We start from the raw sequence: 18,191 nt of genomic DNA, 5'->3' as shown, positions 1-18,191 counted from the left end.
CTACGGCTGCACTAAATCTCCCGCAAATAATAGTAAAGATGTCTTGCGGTTGATGGCGTCATTAGAAGGAGGGTTACTTGTGGTTAGGTTTAGATTTACGATCTACATTTTTTAGAGCTGAGATAATAATAATATTTTTGGGATGCCCACAAGGTGTTTGTTAAAAGTCCCCAATGAGTTTTAACTTGGCTTCATGATTTTAATTATATTACGGTGTATGAGGTTTTTGCATCTGTCTTTTTAGCTATGCACTAAAACTAAAGGTTGTGTGTAGCTATGTCACATGCCGCTGTGAAGTTTCATTGTCCCTTTGTGGGTCTTAGTGGCTGTCAAAATGGGAGTGGGAATGGGCTTGTTAGAAGTTCTCTTATCAAGCATCTTAGTGATCGTCATTGTGGTATCGATGCGCGGGATATCACTCGACATTCTCTTACTTCTAATTTGAGTGTTTATACTGAGGCTGATGTTACCTTTAGGCGTATGGGGATTTGGTTATGTGGTGTTTGCTACAAAACACACACGGTACGTGCTAAGTGCCGTCATGGTAGGGGCCCAGATGTGCCTCCCCCCGATGAGGGAAATGGTGTTGTTCGTTTTGTGCTTCATAATTTTACCAAGCCACTTAGCCCCCTCTTCTCCTGCTCGACTTTGTATTGAGGATGGTTCGGTGCGTGATCATAACGATGGTTTTGACGTGGCTCTCCTTGATCGTTTGTTCTCTAAGGGGTTTCGCACGGTTAAGTCTATCCCTCCCAAGTGTCGTTTGGGGTTTTCTCGGGTTTTGAAAGGTGCTCTTGATAAGGTGCTCTCTAAGCCTGATGACATTTCTAGTTGGGTCTCTTTGTTGGTGTTACCCCTTTGTACCCTTAAAACCTTTCGGCCACGGAGTTGTCGTGAGTCTAGGTCTTCGATAAAGCGTCGGTATCAGGAAGAGAATATTTCCCGTGCTATTTGCTCTTGGGGGACAGCGAGTGGAAGTTTACAGCTTGTGAGGGAGTATTTGGCAGAGGATTCTCCTATGTTGTCAGTGGCTAGTGATGAGGTCCTTGATTTGGAAGAGCGTAATATTAAGCAGTGTCGTAGGAAGATTTGCGATGGCCATTACACCGCTGCAGCTCGTGTTCTTTCTTCATCAGGCGTTGCTCCTTATAATGACGCCACGCTGGCGGACTTGCTGTCTAAGCATCCTTCTTCTATAGCTCCATCCTTGCCTGATATGCCGGTTGATCACCTACACCTCGTTACGACTTCTGCTGTTGTTTTGGGCCAGATTAAAAGTTTTCCTCGGGGCACATCATGTGGTAGGGATGGTTTACGTGCACAACACCTTATGGATTGCTTGAGTGGTGCTGCTGTGGCAGTCTCAGATGAGTTGGTTGGCTCTATTACCGGGGTCGTTAATCTCTTTCTAGCTGGAAGGTGCCCTATGGAATTAGGAGAGTATATAGCTAGTGCTCCCCTCACACCGCTTGTCAAGCCCGGTGGTGGTATTCGTCCTATAGCTGTGGGTACTGTTTGGCGACGTCTTGTTTCGAAGGTTGGCGCTGCTATGGTTGGCCAGTCTTTGGGAAGTTACTTCGATGGTCTTCAATTTGGTGTTGGTGTTTCTTCAAGTGGTGAGGCTATTCTTCATGCTGTGAATCGGTTGATTGAGGATCGTGGCTCTGATGTTGGCCTCTCTATGTTATTAGTTGATTTTCAAAATGCATTCAATTTTGTTGATCGTACGTTCATGTTACATGAAGTTCGCCGCCTTTGTCCGAGCATTTCTCAGTGGGTTGAATTTTGCTACTCTAATCCAGCAAGATTGTATTATGAGAACCACACCTTATGGTCTTCTCAGGGGGTGCAACAGGGTGATCCCCTTGGTCCGCTACTTTTTGCTTTGGTCTTACAACCCTTGGTTTCTAAAATCAGAGATAATTTTGAGGTTTGTCTTCAGGCGTGGTATTTGGATGATGGCACTATTATTGGGGACACTTTGGTGGTGGGGAAGGTTTTGCATTTGATTATGGGGGATGGGCCTCGTTTTGGGCTTCATTTCAACGTTGAAAAAACAGAAATTTTCTAGCCTACGGAGGACCCTCGCAGCAGGCAAGTAGGTGTCTTTCCTCCTAATATTGCTCGACCTTTAAATGGTGTTAAGTTGCTTGGGGCCCCCGCAAGTTCCGATCTTGGTTTTAGTAGTGAACTGGTGATGCAAAGGGTGACCAAGTCCATTGTGCTTATGGATAAGGTTGCTAAGCTTGATGATCCTCAGTGTGAGTTGTTGTTGCTTAGGGCATGTACGGGAGTTTCTAAACTCTACTTTACCTTGCGTACTTGTCCTCCTAGTATATTTGAGGCGGCTCAACGCGCTTTCGATGGAGCCCTTCGATCTTCCTTGGAGCGTATTGTTACTGCTTCAGGGCCTGGGTTTGGTGATTGGCAGTGGCGGCTTGCCACCTTGCCATTTGCATTTGGAGGGCTTGGTGTTTATTCTGCGGGAGATGTTCGTCATTATGCTTTTCTGGCTTCTCGATTACAGTCTGCTGGGTTGCAGACCAAGCTCCTACGTCATGCGGGTATTGTTGGTCTTGGTCGTGCTTTTGAAGATGCATTGGGTCTGTTTAATAAAACGGTTGGGTTTGATATTTTAGGTAATCAGAGTGAGGTCGCTGCCCCCATACTCATGAAGAAATTGGCAGATGTTTATTTCACAAAGGTTACCGCTTCTGCAGAATCCACTTTTTCATTATCTCCCCGACAATCGGCCTTATGGAAATCGCAGCAGGGTGATCACACCTCTGCTTGGCTAAGGGCAGTCCCTATTTTGGGGTTGGGTCAGACGATGAATGCAAAGACTTACCGATGTGTGTTGTGCTACCGGTTGGGTGTTCCATTGTTCTCTATCTCGACGGCATGCTCTGCCTGTTCAAGGGTTTTTACTGGGGATATTTTCGGGGATCACGCGGTGTCTTGTGCTGGTATGGTGGGTATTAAGCATCGACATAATGTTGTTCGGGATTCCCTTGTTGATGTTTGTTATCGATCTGGGATTTCAGCGAGAAAGGAGGTTGACATTGGGTTGTCTGGAGGGAACGACAGGGCCCTCAGACCTGCAGATGTGTTACTTTATTCCTGGGATTGTGGTCGCGATGTTTGTGTTGACTTGACAGAGTCTTCTCCTTTGACACAGTCTGGGCTTTCTGACTTTGTCCCTGGACGTGCGGTGGTTGATGCGGCTCGTCGGAAGCGGGTCAAGTACGAATCTAGCTGTCAGGCGATTGGTTATGGTTTCATTCCTTTCTCATTTTCTTCCCTTGGGAAATTAGAAAAGGATGCTGTTTCTTTACTAAAGCGGGTTCAGAAGAGTTCGACGGCGCAAGATATTGGTGCCGGTGCTGCTGCTCATATTTTTACTAGGATAAGTTTTGCTATTGCTAGAGGTGTGGGGGCCCAGATTGTCTCTAGGCTTCCCACTAATTTTTTGTAAGTTTTAATACTTTTAAGTTTATAATAATAATAATAATAATAATAATAATAATAATAATAATAATAATAATAATAATAATAATAATAATAATAATAATAATAAATAATCATATAAAACATACCATAACCAGGCAAATTTTAGATTTTATGACAAACAAATGTTTCGACTTGGCCCAAAATTATCTAGAAAATCGGCTCCCCATAAGCCCGGTTAAGCCCAAAATAATATAAGTTTGTTCAAGTCTGACGGAATCTCTGGTTAACTGGGTTGAACTTTCTAATAGGTAGTATTGAATGATCTCTCTCTACTTTACTACTCTCTAATACTATAACTATAGGACTATACTATGTGATCTCTAATGAAAATCCATAGTATTATATGAACCGAAAACATACTAGTTACAGAGTATATCTCTCCATTTATTTGTTTTTATACACATCGTTGGATTTATCGAGATCAGAAGACTAAAGGTAATTCATCCACTGTCAAAATCAGTAATGGAACTTGAACATAAATTTTGGGGAGTCAAAATATATATAAATACTGTTTGTTTTATATACATTTTATACACTTTCGGATAGTAATATCGATAATACACAACTGGAAGTTACTTTCTTAAACTAGCGACACTGACTTAATTTAAAATTGATTTCGGTAGAAAAATAACAAAGAGATACGGAAAAAGATAAATAAATTGTTGATAAATACGGAGTATAATTTATCAACAATTTATTATTTATCTTTTCCCGTATCTCTTGATTATTTTACTACCAAGATCAATTTTAAATTAAATCAGTATCGCAAGTTTAAGTAACTTCGATGGTGTGTCTTATGTATCATAAATGCATATTGTAGGTCACTAATTTGATCTTATCTCCTTCTGCAAACTCTGATTTAGTTGATTCGAAAGATCAAATGTTCGTAACTTAAAAGACCACAAATTCTATTACTTAGTCAAATTTTAGGTGGGACCATGACCCCTCCCTACCTTATATACGATATGCCCATGTCAGAGTCGGCCCTGAGCATGGGCTGTATGGGAAACGACCCAGGACATCAAACCTGACGGGGGCAAGGAAATTAAATTAGTAACTGTTGAATTTGTGATGAAAAAAGCTTGGATTATTTCTTTAATAGAGTTAATGAAAACTACATTTATAAAGTTGCAAACAACTACTTTTGCGGTCTCTATTAGTATATATGATAAATTTGAATACGGGGTTTTGTTGGGAAGGTGACAGTCATAAAAGCACACGGTACCCGGAATTGATTTTACTGTCGACCTTCAACGATGCTGACAAGCCGGTGTCAGTCGTCACTGCATTACCGCCGACTCTGGCATCGATGCTTTAAGGTCGCGAGACCGACAGCAGTGGCGGTACTTAGTGGAACTCAAAGGGGTATCCGCCCCACCTGAATTTTACTGAACAAAAAATTTTACACTAAAGAATTTTTTTTTATACAAAAAAATAAGGTTTTTTTTAGTGTTCACCCATGCTGACAATAAAAAATTTATTAAATTTTTACACCGCCCCGTCTGTATCCAAGTTCAAGTTTTACCACTGACCGACAGCGACATTTTTTTTGTTTTTAAATTATTCTATTTTCTTTTTTGTCCACGTCATATTCAACAAATGGACACCGCACGACATCCTACTTTAATCATTTTCAAGGTCCATTATCGATCTTGAAATATACACCGAAAAATGAACACCAAAAAATGGATATGGACACCTCTTGATCTAATCTCTTAATCTCTCCCACTTTTACTTTTTATCAATATACATTTTCATCCCTAATAATATTGAAGTTTTGTAACTTAGTCCCTCATTTGTTACTGTCGCCAATTTATCCAAATATAATCTATAATGTCACTTATGGGAATAATTGAAAAAAGGCATTTACATATTTACATTTACATATGATTTTCTCTGAAAAAGACATAAAGCAATCGTTTTAGACTTTTAGTTGATTTTTGACTTAATGATTCAATCTTTATTTTTTATGTTGCAAAGTATTAATGAAAATTAGCAAAATGAGAATGAGACACTTAGAGTTCGTTTGATAAAATTGAATAATTTAACACTAAATGGTTCATAATCTGAATGATTAAAAAGGTTTTGAATGAAGTTACCTCTGAATGAAAATAACCTGTTTGATTATCATCTTAAACGAATAATGTGAATGATGTAAATTTACTAAAAGAAAGTATGTTTGAAGCGGCATATTTAAGTTAATTCGCCCAGAGCATTAAAAGTCTAGGACTGGCCCTTACCCCTGCTAAAAAAAAAAAAAAAAAAAAAAAACGTGTTCTATCTTTATAACCTAAGTACATATACAAGAAACTATTTCGTGCTGCTATGTGTCATAACTTTTGATAATTCACCAATTTTACAATATGTTACAACACAATTTTACTAAATTTACTGAAAATGATGATGAAAAGATCATCACTCATAACATATAAACTAGGTTAAAATGAGATCTTTGTTCAGGTTTTTCGAGTAACACTAGTTTTTTACTTTCATATACGAGATCAAAATGAATTTTTTCATAACCGTCTCCTACTATTTTCTTAGTTACTCTAACAATATGCTACTAATAAAATTTGAACATAAATCCTCTAAAAAAATATATCATGACACATCAATAAAGCATCATGTAAATTCAGAGAATTAGAAATGTAAATTACTCAACCAAACTTAACACCTTCTAAACATTTTGTGTAGTTGATTGCATGAATGAAATCCATGTGCATCTATTTTCATCCTCAAATCCAATGCTTAATGTATTAAATTCAATATCAAATCAAGAATCTTTAATATTAACTAATAGAAAGTAAATACTAATCAAAATCACAACAAGCGAACAAAAAAAAACATGGATATTTAGAAATTAGTATTACAAACCATGCATAAAATCTGAACACTTATTTTTGATCCAACGAATTCCATTTCTAAAAGAAGCTTTCACTCTTCCTTCAATGGTATACACTTTATACTTCGCAATTCTTTTCTTTCTTTTACTTTCGGCATCACTAATCCCTTTCCACGACTTATTAGTCGTCGAATTCGAACTTTTTGAAGCCCGAAACTCATAAATCTGGTTTCCTTTCCCACTCACAATCTCAATCTTTCTATCACTTTGATAATTATTACTTGACATATCATATCTCCCATCCATTAGTAACTAAGACTATGGGAATGAAACCTAAGGATCAAGGAATGATTCCCAACTGATCCTTGAAAATGGAAAAGGATAAAAAAGGTAGTAGCATTGTTTTGATTTGTGGGATTTGGTTATAAAGATGGGAGTGTGTACTTTTTAATTAGTTTTGTGTTCATTGATTTAAGTAAAGATAAATTATTTTTAGGATAAATACAAGATTAAATTAGTGGTTTATGTCAGAAGAATAACGTTGGTATCATCGGATTCCCATAAATCCTGGCATGGCCCCGGTCCCGGTGTTTGTCATCACTCATCACTAGCATGCATGAGCCCAAATGTATTACTCATTTTTTTATAAATTATTATTATTATTATTATTATTATTTTTTTTATTTATTTTTTTTTTTTGAAAAGCCAAAATTTCATTACCAACTGAAACAGATACAAGAAGGCATAGGAAATATTTACAATGACCCATATACTCCTATGCAACACAACACACACGAATATACACACACACGAATATACAACATAAAGGATATGAAAACACACAAATGAAACCACGAAAGGGAACCTTAACCCGACGGGATTACCTCGAACCTTCACACACTAACTCGAGTTTAAATAAAAACTTGGGTTCGTCAACCACGTGTGCCAATCCATCGATTTACCTTTCACTCTAGTCGAAATCCACTCGAAGGATATCAATTGAATTTCATTGAAAACAACCAGAGCAATACATCTTTTACCCTTGAAAACCAAACTATTCCGATTCTTCCAAATATAATACGCGGATATCCACAACAAAGCAAGCCAAATTTTCTTACCTAAGCCCGACATAGAAGTTGATCCGTTGTTCGAAAAAATCTCAGAAATTGTGAAGTAAGAAAGATTACCCATATCACACCATTTGAAAACTCGATCCCATACTTCCATCGCATGCTTACAAAATAAAATAGCGTGTTCCACCGATTCCAAGTCATCATCACATAACGGGCAACTAACACTATTAAGATCAACACCTCTTTTGTCTAACTCAAGCCTAACCGGTAAACTTTTTTTTTTTAAAGTTCGCCAAACAAAAAGTTCAACCTTTTTTGGAACAAGATTGTTACGAAGTGTACCTTGGTTAGAAACGGCATCAGCAAGCAGATGATCATCGATTGTATTGCTTAAGATTTTAACTTTGAATAGTCCATTCGAAGCTAAAGACCACGACCAAGTATCCCTGTTCGAGATGTTGGCGAAATTATAGGATGATAACAGCTCAATTAAATCATCTAATTCACCTTGAGATCGACCGAAATGAGCTCGCCTCCAGCACCACTTCCATTTCTTGCTCGAATCTGATGTCTCGAAATCTACACGATCTATTATTTTTGCATCCGGTTGCGTTTCCAAGCAAAAAATCCTTGGAAACAGATTGCATAACTTATTCTCTCTGATCCACCTTTCCTGCCAGAAACTTGTATTTCCACCATTCCCGATCAATTTGACAAAAGAATCTTCAAATGGTACTTGTAAACCTTCAATTGCTGCTGATGTCGAACGAGGTGTATATAAAATAGTTATTATTTTACTAGAAAAATACTATTAAATACGATACAATTTTACACAAGATATTTATTTATTTATAGAATGGATATACTTAAACCTTGCTACAACACTTATAGGCAGTGTACCTAATCGTACAGTAGTGTAGTTTTTAGTAAGTCCGGTTCGTTCCACAGGGAGATCTTTAAGCAAAGCTCAACGCTATATTAGTCTACTTTTATTAAAATTACAAATATATATATAAGTAATATTATTATTATAAAGGGGGGGGTTTTTACCGTTTAATGACCGGTTTGTCGATTTTAAAACTTTAGTCGCAGTTAAAACCTAATGTAAAATATAAAATAAATACAAGACTTTAAATTAAAGCGTAAAGTAAATAACGATAATGAAATTGCGAATAATAAAAATGCGATAAAATTAAATTGCGATAATTAAAAGTACGATAATTAAAAGTGCGATAAAATGAAATAACAATAAATAAAAGTGCGATAATTAGAAGTGCAATTAAATATAAAATAAAGGAAATTAAATATGAAATAAAAGAATTATGCTTATTTAAACTTCCGTAATCATGATGTTTGACGTGTTGATTTTAGTTTTATGCCCATGGGTTAATTGTCCTTTGTCCTGGATTATTTAATATGTCCGTCTGGTTTTTGTCCATAACAGTCCATCAGTCATAAATATAAAGTGCGAGTGTCCTCGTCAAATTATTATTATACCCGAAGTTAAATATTCCAACTAATTGGGGATTCGAATTGTAACAAGGTTTTAATACTTTGTTTAATGAATACACCAGGTTATCAACTGCGTGTAAACCAAGGTTTTACTACTTTGTTAACAATTACACCAATTACCCTTGAATGTAATTTCACCCCTGTTTTAATTATTCTAGTGGCTATTAATCCATTCCCGTGTCCGGTTAAATGAACGATTATTCGTACATATAAATACCCCGCCCATCGTGTCCGATCGAGTGTATATGGTAATTTATAGGGACGCCCAATTGTAAATCTTTATATTAACATTAACAAACTATCATTTAGTTAAACAAATATAAAGCCCATTAATAGCCCATAGTCTAGTTTCCACAAGTGTCGTTCTTTTGTCCAAACCCCAATTATGGTACAAAGCCCAATTACCCAATTTTAGTAATTAGCCCAACATCATGATTACTTCGTTTTAAATAAGCATAATAATAACTTAGCTACGAGACATTAATATAAAAAGGTTGAACATAACTTACAATGATTAAAAATAGCGTAGCGTTACACGGACAGAATTTCGACTTACACCCTTACAACATTCGCTAACATACCCTTATTATGAGAATTATAATTAAAATTAAAATATAAATTATAAATATATATTACTTCGTATGAATGAGAAGAAAAAATGATATTATGATGATGATTTTGATCAGAATTCGGGTTGATTTATAGCCAGGAATGATTTTTGGGGCTCCGCGACTCGCGGCAAAATGCCCTTCAAACTCCGCGAGTCGCGGAGAGGTATTTTCATTTCACACCCTTGGAGTTTCTGGCAGCCGACGGTTTTTATTATATATATATAATATATATATAATTAATATAATTAATTATATATTATATTATATTTATATATATAGTTAACTTGTAATTTTTAGTCCGTTGCGTCGAGCGTTAAGAGTTGACTCTAGTCCCGGTTCCGGATTTTCGAACGTCCTCGCGTATAATTTAATATCTTGTACTTTGCGTTTTGAATCTTGTACTCTTGTGATTTCGAGACGTTTCTTATCAATAATTGGAACCTTTTTGATTGTCTTTTGTTCTTTTGAGCTTTTTGGTCGTTTGCGTCTTCAAATCGTCGAATCTGTCTTTTGTCTTCACCTTTTATTATTTAAACGAATATCTCTTGTAAATAGAACAATTGCAACTAAAAGCTTGTCTTTCTTGAGGAATAATGCTATGAAATATATGTTCGTTTTTAGCATTATCAAATATTCCCACACTTGAGCGTTGCTTGTCCTCAAGCAATATTGTCTTGAAATACTAGAATCACTTCTTTATTCTTCACACTTTGTACATCAGTGATTTCTATACGGCGGTATAAACAATGGTAGTAACGATATGGTTTACAGTCCCACATGACTATAAAAATTTAGATCCATTAAGGAAATTGGATCTTTATGAAAACATTTGATCTTTTGAGAATTAAATCTAGTTTTTACCCTAGATAAGTTTTCCGGAATAACCCTTTACCGGTGTTTGCAAAATATTTTTGTGGGTTTGGTGGGTTTCAGATTTGAAAATTTTAGCTCAAAACTTGCGGTTTTGTGTCACCCACTTGCTAACCTTGTATTTGGAAAGCAACACGTCCAGTTTACTTGTTCCGTATATTACCTTTCGGCAAACTACCGTCCGGTTGTAAAGGAAAGCGTTGAACAAGCAACTGTTAAGGCAATGTCCCGTGACATGCTTTTGATTATGGTCTATAACGTGTCGGACGCAATTACTATCCTTGGTAGGAGCAATAGTAAAGCTCACCCTTATAATTTGTCGGTCTGGCACAAAGTCCTGTCTTTGACCATGCTATGCAACCACCGTTCTTACGGTTGACACCCGATTTGATTCAGGTGACCTAATGAATTCCAGGTGAATTCCTAGGATTTTACGTTCAATGGTAATGAACGCATTGAAAATAGGGTTTTCAGAAAACAAATCGGTTTATAATTTTGATCAAAATATTTTCTCGTTCAAGCTCGAGTTTAGATATCATTGAATTCCATGAGTTTGAATTCTCAATCTTTAAGGTCAATCTCTAGGATTGAGTAATATCAGTCTTAAAAGCTGATTTTTAATCTTTAAGGAGATTATCCTTTCTGGGGATCTGATTCATTAGTCTTATCCAGCTAATTTGCATGGTGCCCCCCCATTGTACGAGATAAATCCTTCTCATGGTTAGGATAAATCTGACCACTTGGCGACCCTGTTTAATGCTGAGGTCCGTGGATTTCCTGCTGATTTTAGTGATGACTTTTCTAGATTTTTCGTCAACCTACAGCTGGTCTGGACGATAACTTCATGACCTAAATCAAGAAGCGCGTGTCTTTTTCGGAAGACTTTACTTCCTTTTAGTGATGGAATTGATTCATCGTGTAGATCCATCTCTTCTTTTCTTTCATCGGGTAAAACAGTTTAGTTTAGTTTAAAGCAAAAGTATTTTCAGTTATTTGTTACAAATATATGTGGCATATGTTTAAAATAACTTGGTAAATTTTCCCACACTTGGCTTTTTATTTTTCTTTTTATCGTCCTCTATTCCATTTTAAATGAATTTTAACATTTTAGTTTGTTTCTCAATTTATGTCCTTTCCGAGGTAACAATAATTTCGGTGTTAAAACCTAGTTTTATCGTTCATAAATATGTATAAACATGATTTTAATTCATTTAATTGAAAATTTTGACCAATTTTACTAGAATTGGGTAGTCAGTATATAAGACTAGGGCTGTTCTTTTTTATCAGAGAGCACTAGATTCTAATACAACTACTGCTTTACTAGTATTTTTAATGGTAACCAAGCGTTTATAAAAATTTTTAAAATCCGAAAGAATTTAACCCCTTCCCACACTTAAGATCTTGCAATGCCCTCATTTGCAAGAAATCAGTAACAATTTAAATTATTGAGGGTGATTTGTGTGAAAATGATTAAATTTTTACCAAAGTTTCCAAATATATTGGCGTTTGTTTGCTGAATGATAAATGGTGCACGTCATTTGTTCATTCCGTCTTGTTGTTATTTCACATACATTTTGCATCATTGTCGTCAAAATTATTTGCTTTTGCTGAACTTAATGCCAGTCTTTGAAAATGCGTTGTTTTACCCTGTTGTGTACATAAGATAAACTGCAAACATATATACATATTTTTGAAGTTTGGTTTATTACCCCACATTCAAAAATTATTAAAATCTAAGAATAAAAGTTAGATAATTATAAAAATGATTACAATATTAACAAAAATATTAAACATATCAATAATTACAAATTACAAAATAAAAATAAAAATAAGTAAACTAAGGATGATATTGGTACCAATAGGGGTTCCACGCATAACCATAAGTGCTATAGAATGCCTCGGCAGGGTCATACGTAGGATATGGTGGCTGCATCTCTATCGACCAAGGAGGGAAGACGGGTTTCGGTGTAGGAATATAGTTTCTACCTATATGTTGGCAATGCGCTATGATCTGGTTCTGATGAACTTGCCAATCCTCAAATGCTCTCTGTCTAGCATTTTCGTATTCCTGAGAAGCTATAAACCTATGCATTTCTTGCCCCCCTCCTACATTACCTTGTTCCTGGTTTCTCTCTACCTGTGGATGTCTACCATTGTATCGTACTGCGGCGTTGTTTCGCCGCTTCAACACTTTCGCACCATGGTATACATTTAAACCTATAGTGTCGCGGGGTTCCGGCTCTTCTACTAATAATCCCCCCCGACTTATATCCACACCGAGATATTCACCAATCAAAGTAATAAAAATACCACCTCCTATTATGCTATGTGGACGCATCCCTCGAACCATAGCTGATAAATAATAACCCACACAATATGGTATACTTACAGCGCTGTGTGGGTCTCGAATACACATATGGTAAAACAAATCTTGTTCATTTACCTTTTCTTTGTTTTTACCCCTTTGTGTAATCGAGTTAGCTAAAAACCTATGTATTACTCTTAATTCGGCTCTATCTATATCCAAATAAGAGTAGTTTCCCCCTTTAAAACGGTGGTGGCTTGTCATTTGACTCCACACACCGTGTGTATCAAAATTCTCATCTATTTTCCTACCGTTTAGTATCAATCCTCTACAATCGGCAGACGCTAATTCCTCAGGCGTGTATATACGTAAAGCCTGAGCCATGTCCAGTAAAGACATGTGGCGCATCGAACCGCCTAACAAAAATCTAATAAAAGAACGATCGGTTAAACTAGCTACCCGATCATTCAACTCTATACTACATAACAACTCTTCACACCATACTTTATATACAGGTCTGCGTATGGTGAATAAACATATCCAGTCATTAAAAGAAGAATTACCATACCTCTGTACCAGTAATTCCCTAATTGGCCCGGCCAATTCTACAGCTTCCAAGGGTCCCCATTCTATGACCCTCGGTACCTCAACAACCTTTGAGTGAAGAGTATGCAAACCCCGTTGATATTTTGGATAATCTATCCAAAGTCTGTCAAATCGCAGGTTCGGGTGCAACTGTTCCAAATGCATATCTGAAAAGGTCATGACTGGATGAGGTACATCCTGCTTGTAGTAGTTATCTACCTCCTGTTGTTCCAAGTTCTCAGCAGGAGCATGGCGGGCTTGGGATGAAGATTCACCCCTTTCAGTCTGTAAAACACATCAAACACAAATTTTGTGCATCCAAATATGCATTAGTGTCAGCAAAATCATCAATCAAAATAATTACAATGACATTATCAATTTACATCAAACTTAAGCTTATTTTCACATTTTTATCAAATCTACACTTTTTCAAATAAGCATATACGAAAATTTTCGCCAAGTTCATAAGCATTCAACTCAAATAACATGTCAAAATAATCATTATTAGCAAATAAACAAGTCTCAAATGGCATTATCTTTCAAAAATCAAGTTCATGAATTTTGGACTTGAAAAAGTCCACTTTAATTCTCAAAATCATGTTTAGGCTCAAAGTTTGGATCATTTAACTACCTAGACATGTTACACTACTCAATTTAGCAACAATTCATGACAAAAATCGGCCATAACCTGTTTATATCAAAAAGCCCCAAATTGCTCAAGAACACAAACCCTAGATTCTAAAGATTTTGAAGTTTTTGGCTTCAAATCATGTTAACAAGCATCAATCTAGGTTATACATGCATAATATACTAACAATTTAACACTAATTACACTAAAAATTAACAAAATTCAAATTATGAAAATATGCTCAAGAACACACTAAAATTCGGATTTAAAGGTGATTTGGGGTGTAATTGTACCTGTTTTCTTGAGTAGTTCCTAGATATCATCCTTCTCAACATGATTGTAGTGTAAAATTTGAAGATTAACGGTGAAAAATCGAGTTTTTGGGATGATTTTTCGTGGGTTTTTCGGGTTTTTTCGAAGCTATTTCGGGTGTTTATGTGTGTGTGTGAGTGATCAGTTCGAGCAGCTAGTTTTATTTTTTTTCTGTAATTTGGTCCCTCCGCGAGTCGCGGAGGTTTGTACTGCAAACTCCGCGAGTCGCGGAGTTACTTTTTTTTTTTTTTTTTTTTTTTTTTTTTTTTTTTTATTTTTTATAATCTTTAACTTATAAAATAATTAAGAAATTAATTTTAAAATCTTGTTATTTAGGACGAGGTCGTTTCGGATCGATGTCCTAGTCCGTCCCTCGACAAAATTTTAAAATTTGTCTTTTTGTAGCGATTGTTTTAAAAGCTAGGATTTTTGGGTTTTTTAATGTTTTTGGCATACTTTAAATCAATAAGATTAAAAATAATGATAATAAAAGTTCTCGTCCCTCCCTCGGGTAAAGCAATTTCGGTTCAAAGACCTAGTCTTCAACTTACGACGAATTTTAAAAATCATATTCTTAACTTAATGAGATAAAGTAAATTTTTGTTTTTAAATTCAAACAATATAAAATTAAATTCAAAATTAAAAAATTAAAAATTAAAAATTCACACCAAACTTAAAATTTGAAATGCATAAAATTAAAATTTCATATTTTAAAAATTAAAAATTCAAACCAAACTTAATTTAAAAATTCATATTATAAATTTACACCAAACTTATATTAATTTTTCAAATATTTACAATTTTAAAAATATTGTTTTTACAAAGTTTACAATATTAATTTAAGATTTAAATATTAAGATTAAAAAACATGGTAAAAATAAAATTAAAAATCTTTTTGTCTTTTTATCCCACTTTAATCAATCAAATATTATCAAAAATATGCGCCCCTCTTTTCGGTAAAGTAATTTCGGTTCCAAGACCTAATTTAACTCATGACGAATTTTTGAAATATTTTGGGTTGATTGATTAAAGATATTTATACCTTAAGAATAAACGTTAAATTTCGCAGTGATGTAATAAATTTTTGAAGGATATCAATAATTTCGGTCGCCAAACCTAATTTTATTTAATACCAATTTAATACTTTTTAGCGAACAAATTAGCGTTTATTATCAAAAGGTTAAAAATAAAAATAAATAAAAAATAAAAACTGTACAGACATACCTGTGAAATAGATTTCTTAGTTATATGATCTATTATATTCATAAGATAGTCGGTTTAATTGGTCTTCCATGGCTGCATAGGCGTAACCTCGAGCATTCATTGACTTTTCTTCTAAACATATGAACGGTCCGTCTCTGCATAAAGTAACAAATTCGGTATTTGAATAGGTTTGATTATTTGAACATTTACCTCCATGTGACCATTTTCCGCATTTGTGACATTTTTCTAGGTGTCGTGCTCTTCTTTTCGATGCGGATTTTGATTTTCCTTTACCAAATTGTAACTTATTATCTTCGCATCTGGATCCTTTTCTAACTCCGTCCATTCTTTCTCTGATTACTGATACTAATTCACTCGGTAGTATGTCATTATTTCTTTTAGTGATCAAAGCATGTAGCATTAGACCATGGTTTAGTTCACAGGCAGTCTTCATTTCGTAAAAACCTAAAAAAAATAAAAATTCAGAATGGGGGGAGAAGACTAGTTCTTTAGGGTCTGCTAGGGAAAGACCATACGTGTTCCATTTTCGAGAACTACACGAAAACAGACAATCTAACTCTAACAGAAATACATATTATCCTTTAAAGACTTGATTCTCCCCACACTTAGTTAGCTGTGGTGTCGAAATTGTGATTAACTTCGTTGTCGACTTCCATCGGACCATGTATGTAATGTTTAACTCTGTGACCATTGACTTTAAATTCAATCCCATTTGAATTCATCAATTCTATCGTTCCGTATGGGAAAACTCTTTTGACTATGAATGGTCCAGACCATCTTGATTTCAATTTTCCAGGAAATAGCTTGAATCGTGAATTGAAAAGAAGAACTCTATCTCCTTCTTTAAATTCTTTTGAACTTCTGATTCTTTTATCATGCCATTTCTTCGTTCTTTCTTTATAGATTAACGAATTTTCGTATGCTTCATATCTTAATTCTTCTAATTCGTTTAGTTGACTTAATCGTAGACGTCCGGCTTCATGTAAATCAAGATTACATGTCTTCAAAGCCCAAAATGCTTTGTGTTCAATTTCTACTGGAAGATGACATGCTTTTCCATAAACAAGTCTAAAAGGTGTGGTTCCAATTGGAGTTTTGTAGGCTGTTCTAAAAGCCCAGAGTGCATCCTCCAATTTAATGGACCATTCCTTCGGATTTGATCCTACGGTTTTCTCTAGAATACGTTTTAAAGCTCGGTTGGTATTTTCAACTTGTCCACTTGTTTGTGTATGATATGCGGTGGAGATTTTATGAGTTACTCCATATCTTTTAAGAACTTTTTCAAGTTGATTATTACAGAAATGAGTACCCCGATCACTTATTAAAGCTTTCGGTGTTCCAAACCTTGCAAAAAGACGTTTTAAAAAGTTGACTACAACTCGTGCATCGTTAGTTGGGAGAGCTTGTGCTTCCGCCCATTTAGATACATAATCAATGGCTACGAGTATATATAGATTATTATGAGATTTTGGAAATGGACCCATAAAGTCAATACCCCAAATGTCAAATACTTCACATACTTGGATGACATTTTGTGGCATTTCATCACGTTGACTTATTCTTCCGGCCCTTTGACATGCATCACAGGATTTGCAAAGAAGGTGTGCGTCTTTGTAAATTGTAGGCCAATAGAATCCAGCTTCATAAACTTTTCTTGCTGTTAGTTGAGGCCCATAATGCCCTCCTGTTGGTCCTGTGTGACAATGGTTTAAAATTTTACTAGCTTCATCTCCAAATACACATCGGCGTATTATTCCATCGGGACAACTTTTAAACAGATGTGGATCTTCCCAGAAATAGTGTTTTATATCACTGAAGAATTTCTTTCGTCTTTGGTATGATAATCCTTTTTCAAGGAATCCACAAACTAAGTAGTTTGCATAGTCTGCAAACCATGGGATTTCTTTATAATCTATCTTCAATAGATATTCATCAGGAAAGTTGTCTTGTATGGCCGATTCATTCAGAACTTCTAATTCGGGATTTTCAAGACGAGAAAGATGATCAGCGGCGAGATTTTCTGCTCCTTTTTTATCTCGGATTTCAATATCAAACTCTTGTAAGAGTAAGATCCAACGGATTAATCTTGGTTTAGCATCTTGTTTTGAAAATAGGTATCTAAGAGCAGAATGGTCGGTATAGACCACCGTTTTTGCTAGAACGAGATATGATCGAAATTTGTCAAAAGCAAAGACAATAGCAAGGAGTTCTTTTTCAGTAGTTGTATAGTTCGTTTGTGCTCCTTGTAATGTCTTACTAGCATAATATATAGGTTGAAATCGTTTTTCAATCCTTTGTCCTAAAACGGCTCCCATTGCAAAATCACTTGCATCGCACATTAGTTCAAATGGTAGATTCCAATTTGGTGTTATCATGATCGGTGCATTAGTGAGTTTTTCTTTAAGAATATTAAAAGATTTGATACATTCATCTGAAAAGATGAATGGCGCATCCTTTTCTAGGAGTTTATTCATAGGAGTGGCAATTTTAGAAAAATCTTTTATGAAACGTCGGTAAAAACCGGCATGCCCTAGAAAACTCCTAACTCCTCTAACATTGGTGGGATGTGGAAGTTTAGCAATTACATCTACTTTAGCTCTATCCACTTCAATTCCTTCTTTTGAAATTTTATGTCCAAGAACGATGCCTTCTTTAACCATAAAATGGCATTTCTCCCAATTAAGTACTAGATTTGATTTTTCGCATCTAATTAGCATTC

General features: G+C 35.4%; 2 protein-coding genes across 2 annotated transcripts; both read right to left on the bottom strand.

Annotated features, from left to right (window-relative positions):
* Window positions 1-5,708: 5,708 nt before the first annotated feature.
* Window positions 5,709-6,658, bottom strand: LOC139874727 (uncharacterized). The gene is made up of 2 exons (XM_071862132.1): window positions 6,385-6,658; window positions 5,709-5,752 (listed from the first exon to the last, which is right to left on the bottom strand). The coding sequence occupies exons 1-2, from the start codon at window positions 6,656-6,658 to the stop codon at window positions 5,709-5,711; spliced, it is 318 nt and encodes a 105-aa protein (XP_071718233.1).
* A 594-nt stretch (window positions 6,659-7,252) lies between these two features.
* Window positions 7,253-7,976, bottom strand: LOC139874726 (uncharacterized). Its single transcript, XM_071862131.1, has 2 exons — window positions 7,933-7,976; window positions 7,253-7,871 (listed from the first exon to the last, which is right to left on the bottom strand). Exons 1-2 carry the CDS (start codon window positions 7,974-7,976, stop codon window positions 7,253-7,255), a joined length of 663 nt encoding a protein of 220 aa, XP_071718232.1.
* Between the last annotated feature and the right edge of the window lie 10,215 nt (window positions 7,977-18,191).

This window comes from Rutidosis leptorrhynchoides, chromosome 11 (genome assembly GCF_046630445.1).
Source record: "Rutidosis leptorrhynchoides isolate AG116_Rl617_1_P2 chromosome 11, CSIRO_AGI_Rlap_v1, whole genome shotgun sequence".
In the NCBI taxonomy this organism is placed as follows: Eukaryota; Viridiplantae; Streptophyta; class Magnoliopsida; order Asterales; family Asteraceae; genus Rutidosis; species Rutidosis leptorrhynchoides.
This window is presented reverse-complemented; position numbering and strand designations above follow the sequence as displayed.

Excerpts from the sequence above, each read along its gene's own strand:
- LOC139874727 (XM_071862132.1), bottom strand. The coding sequence starts at position 6,658 with ATGGATGGGAGATATGATATGTCAAGTAATAATTATCAAAGTGATAGA. Across the intron at positions 5,753-6,384 it reads GTGTTCAGATTTTATGCATG|GGGTAAGGGCCAGTCCTAGA; the intron begins GTTTGTAATACT and ends TTTTTTTAGCAG.
- LOC139874726 (XM_071862131.1), bottom strand. The coding sequence starts at position 7,976 with ATGGAAGTGGTGCTGGAGGCGAGCTCATTTCGGTCGATCTCAAG. Across the intron at positions 7,872-7,932 it reads TCATTTCGGTCGATCTCAAG|GGATACTTGGTCGTGGTCTT; the intron begins GTGAATTAGATG and ends CATCTCGAACAG.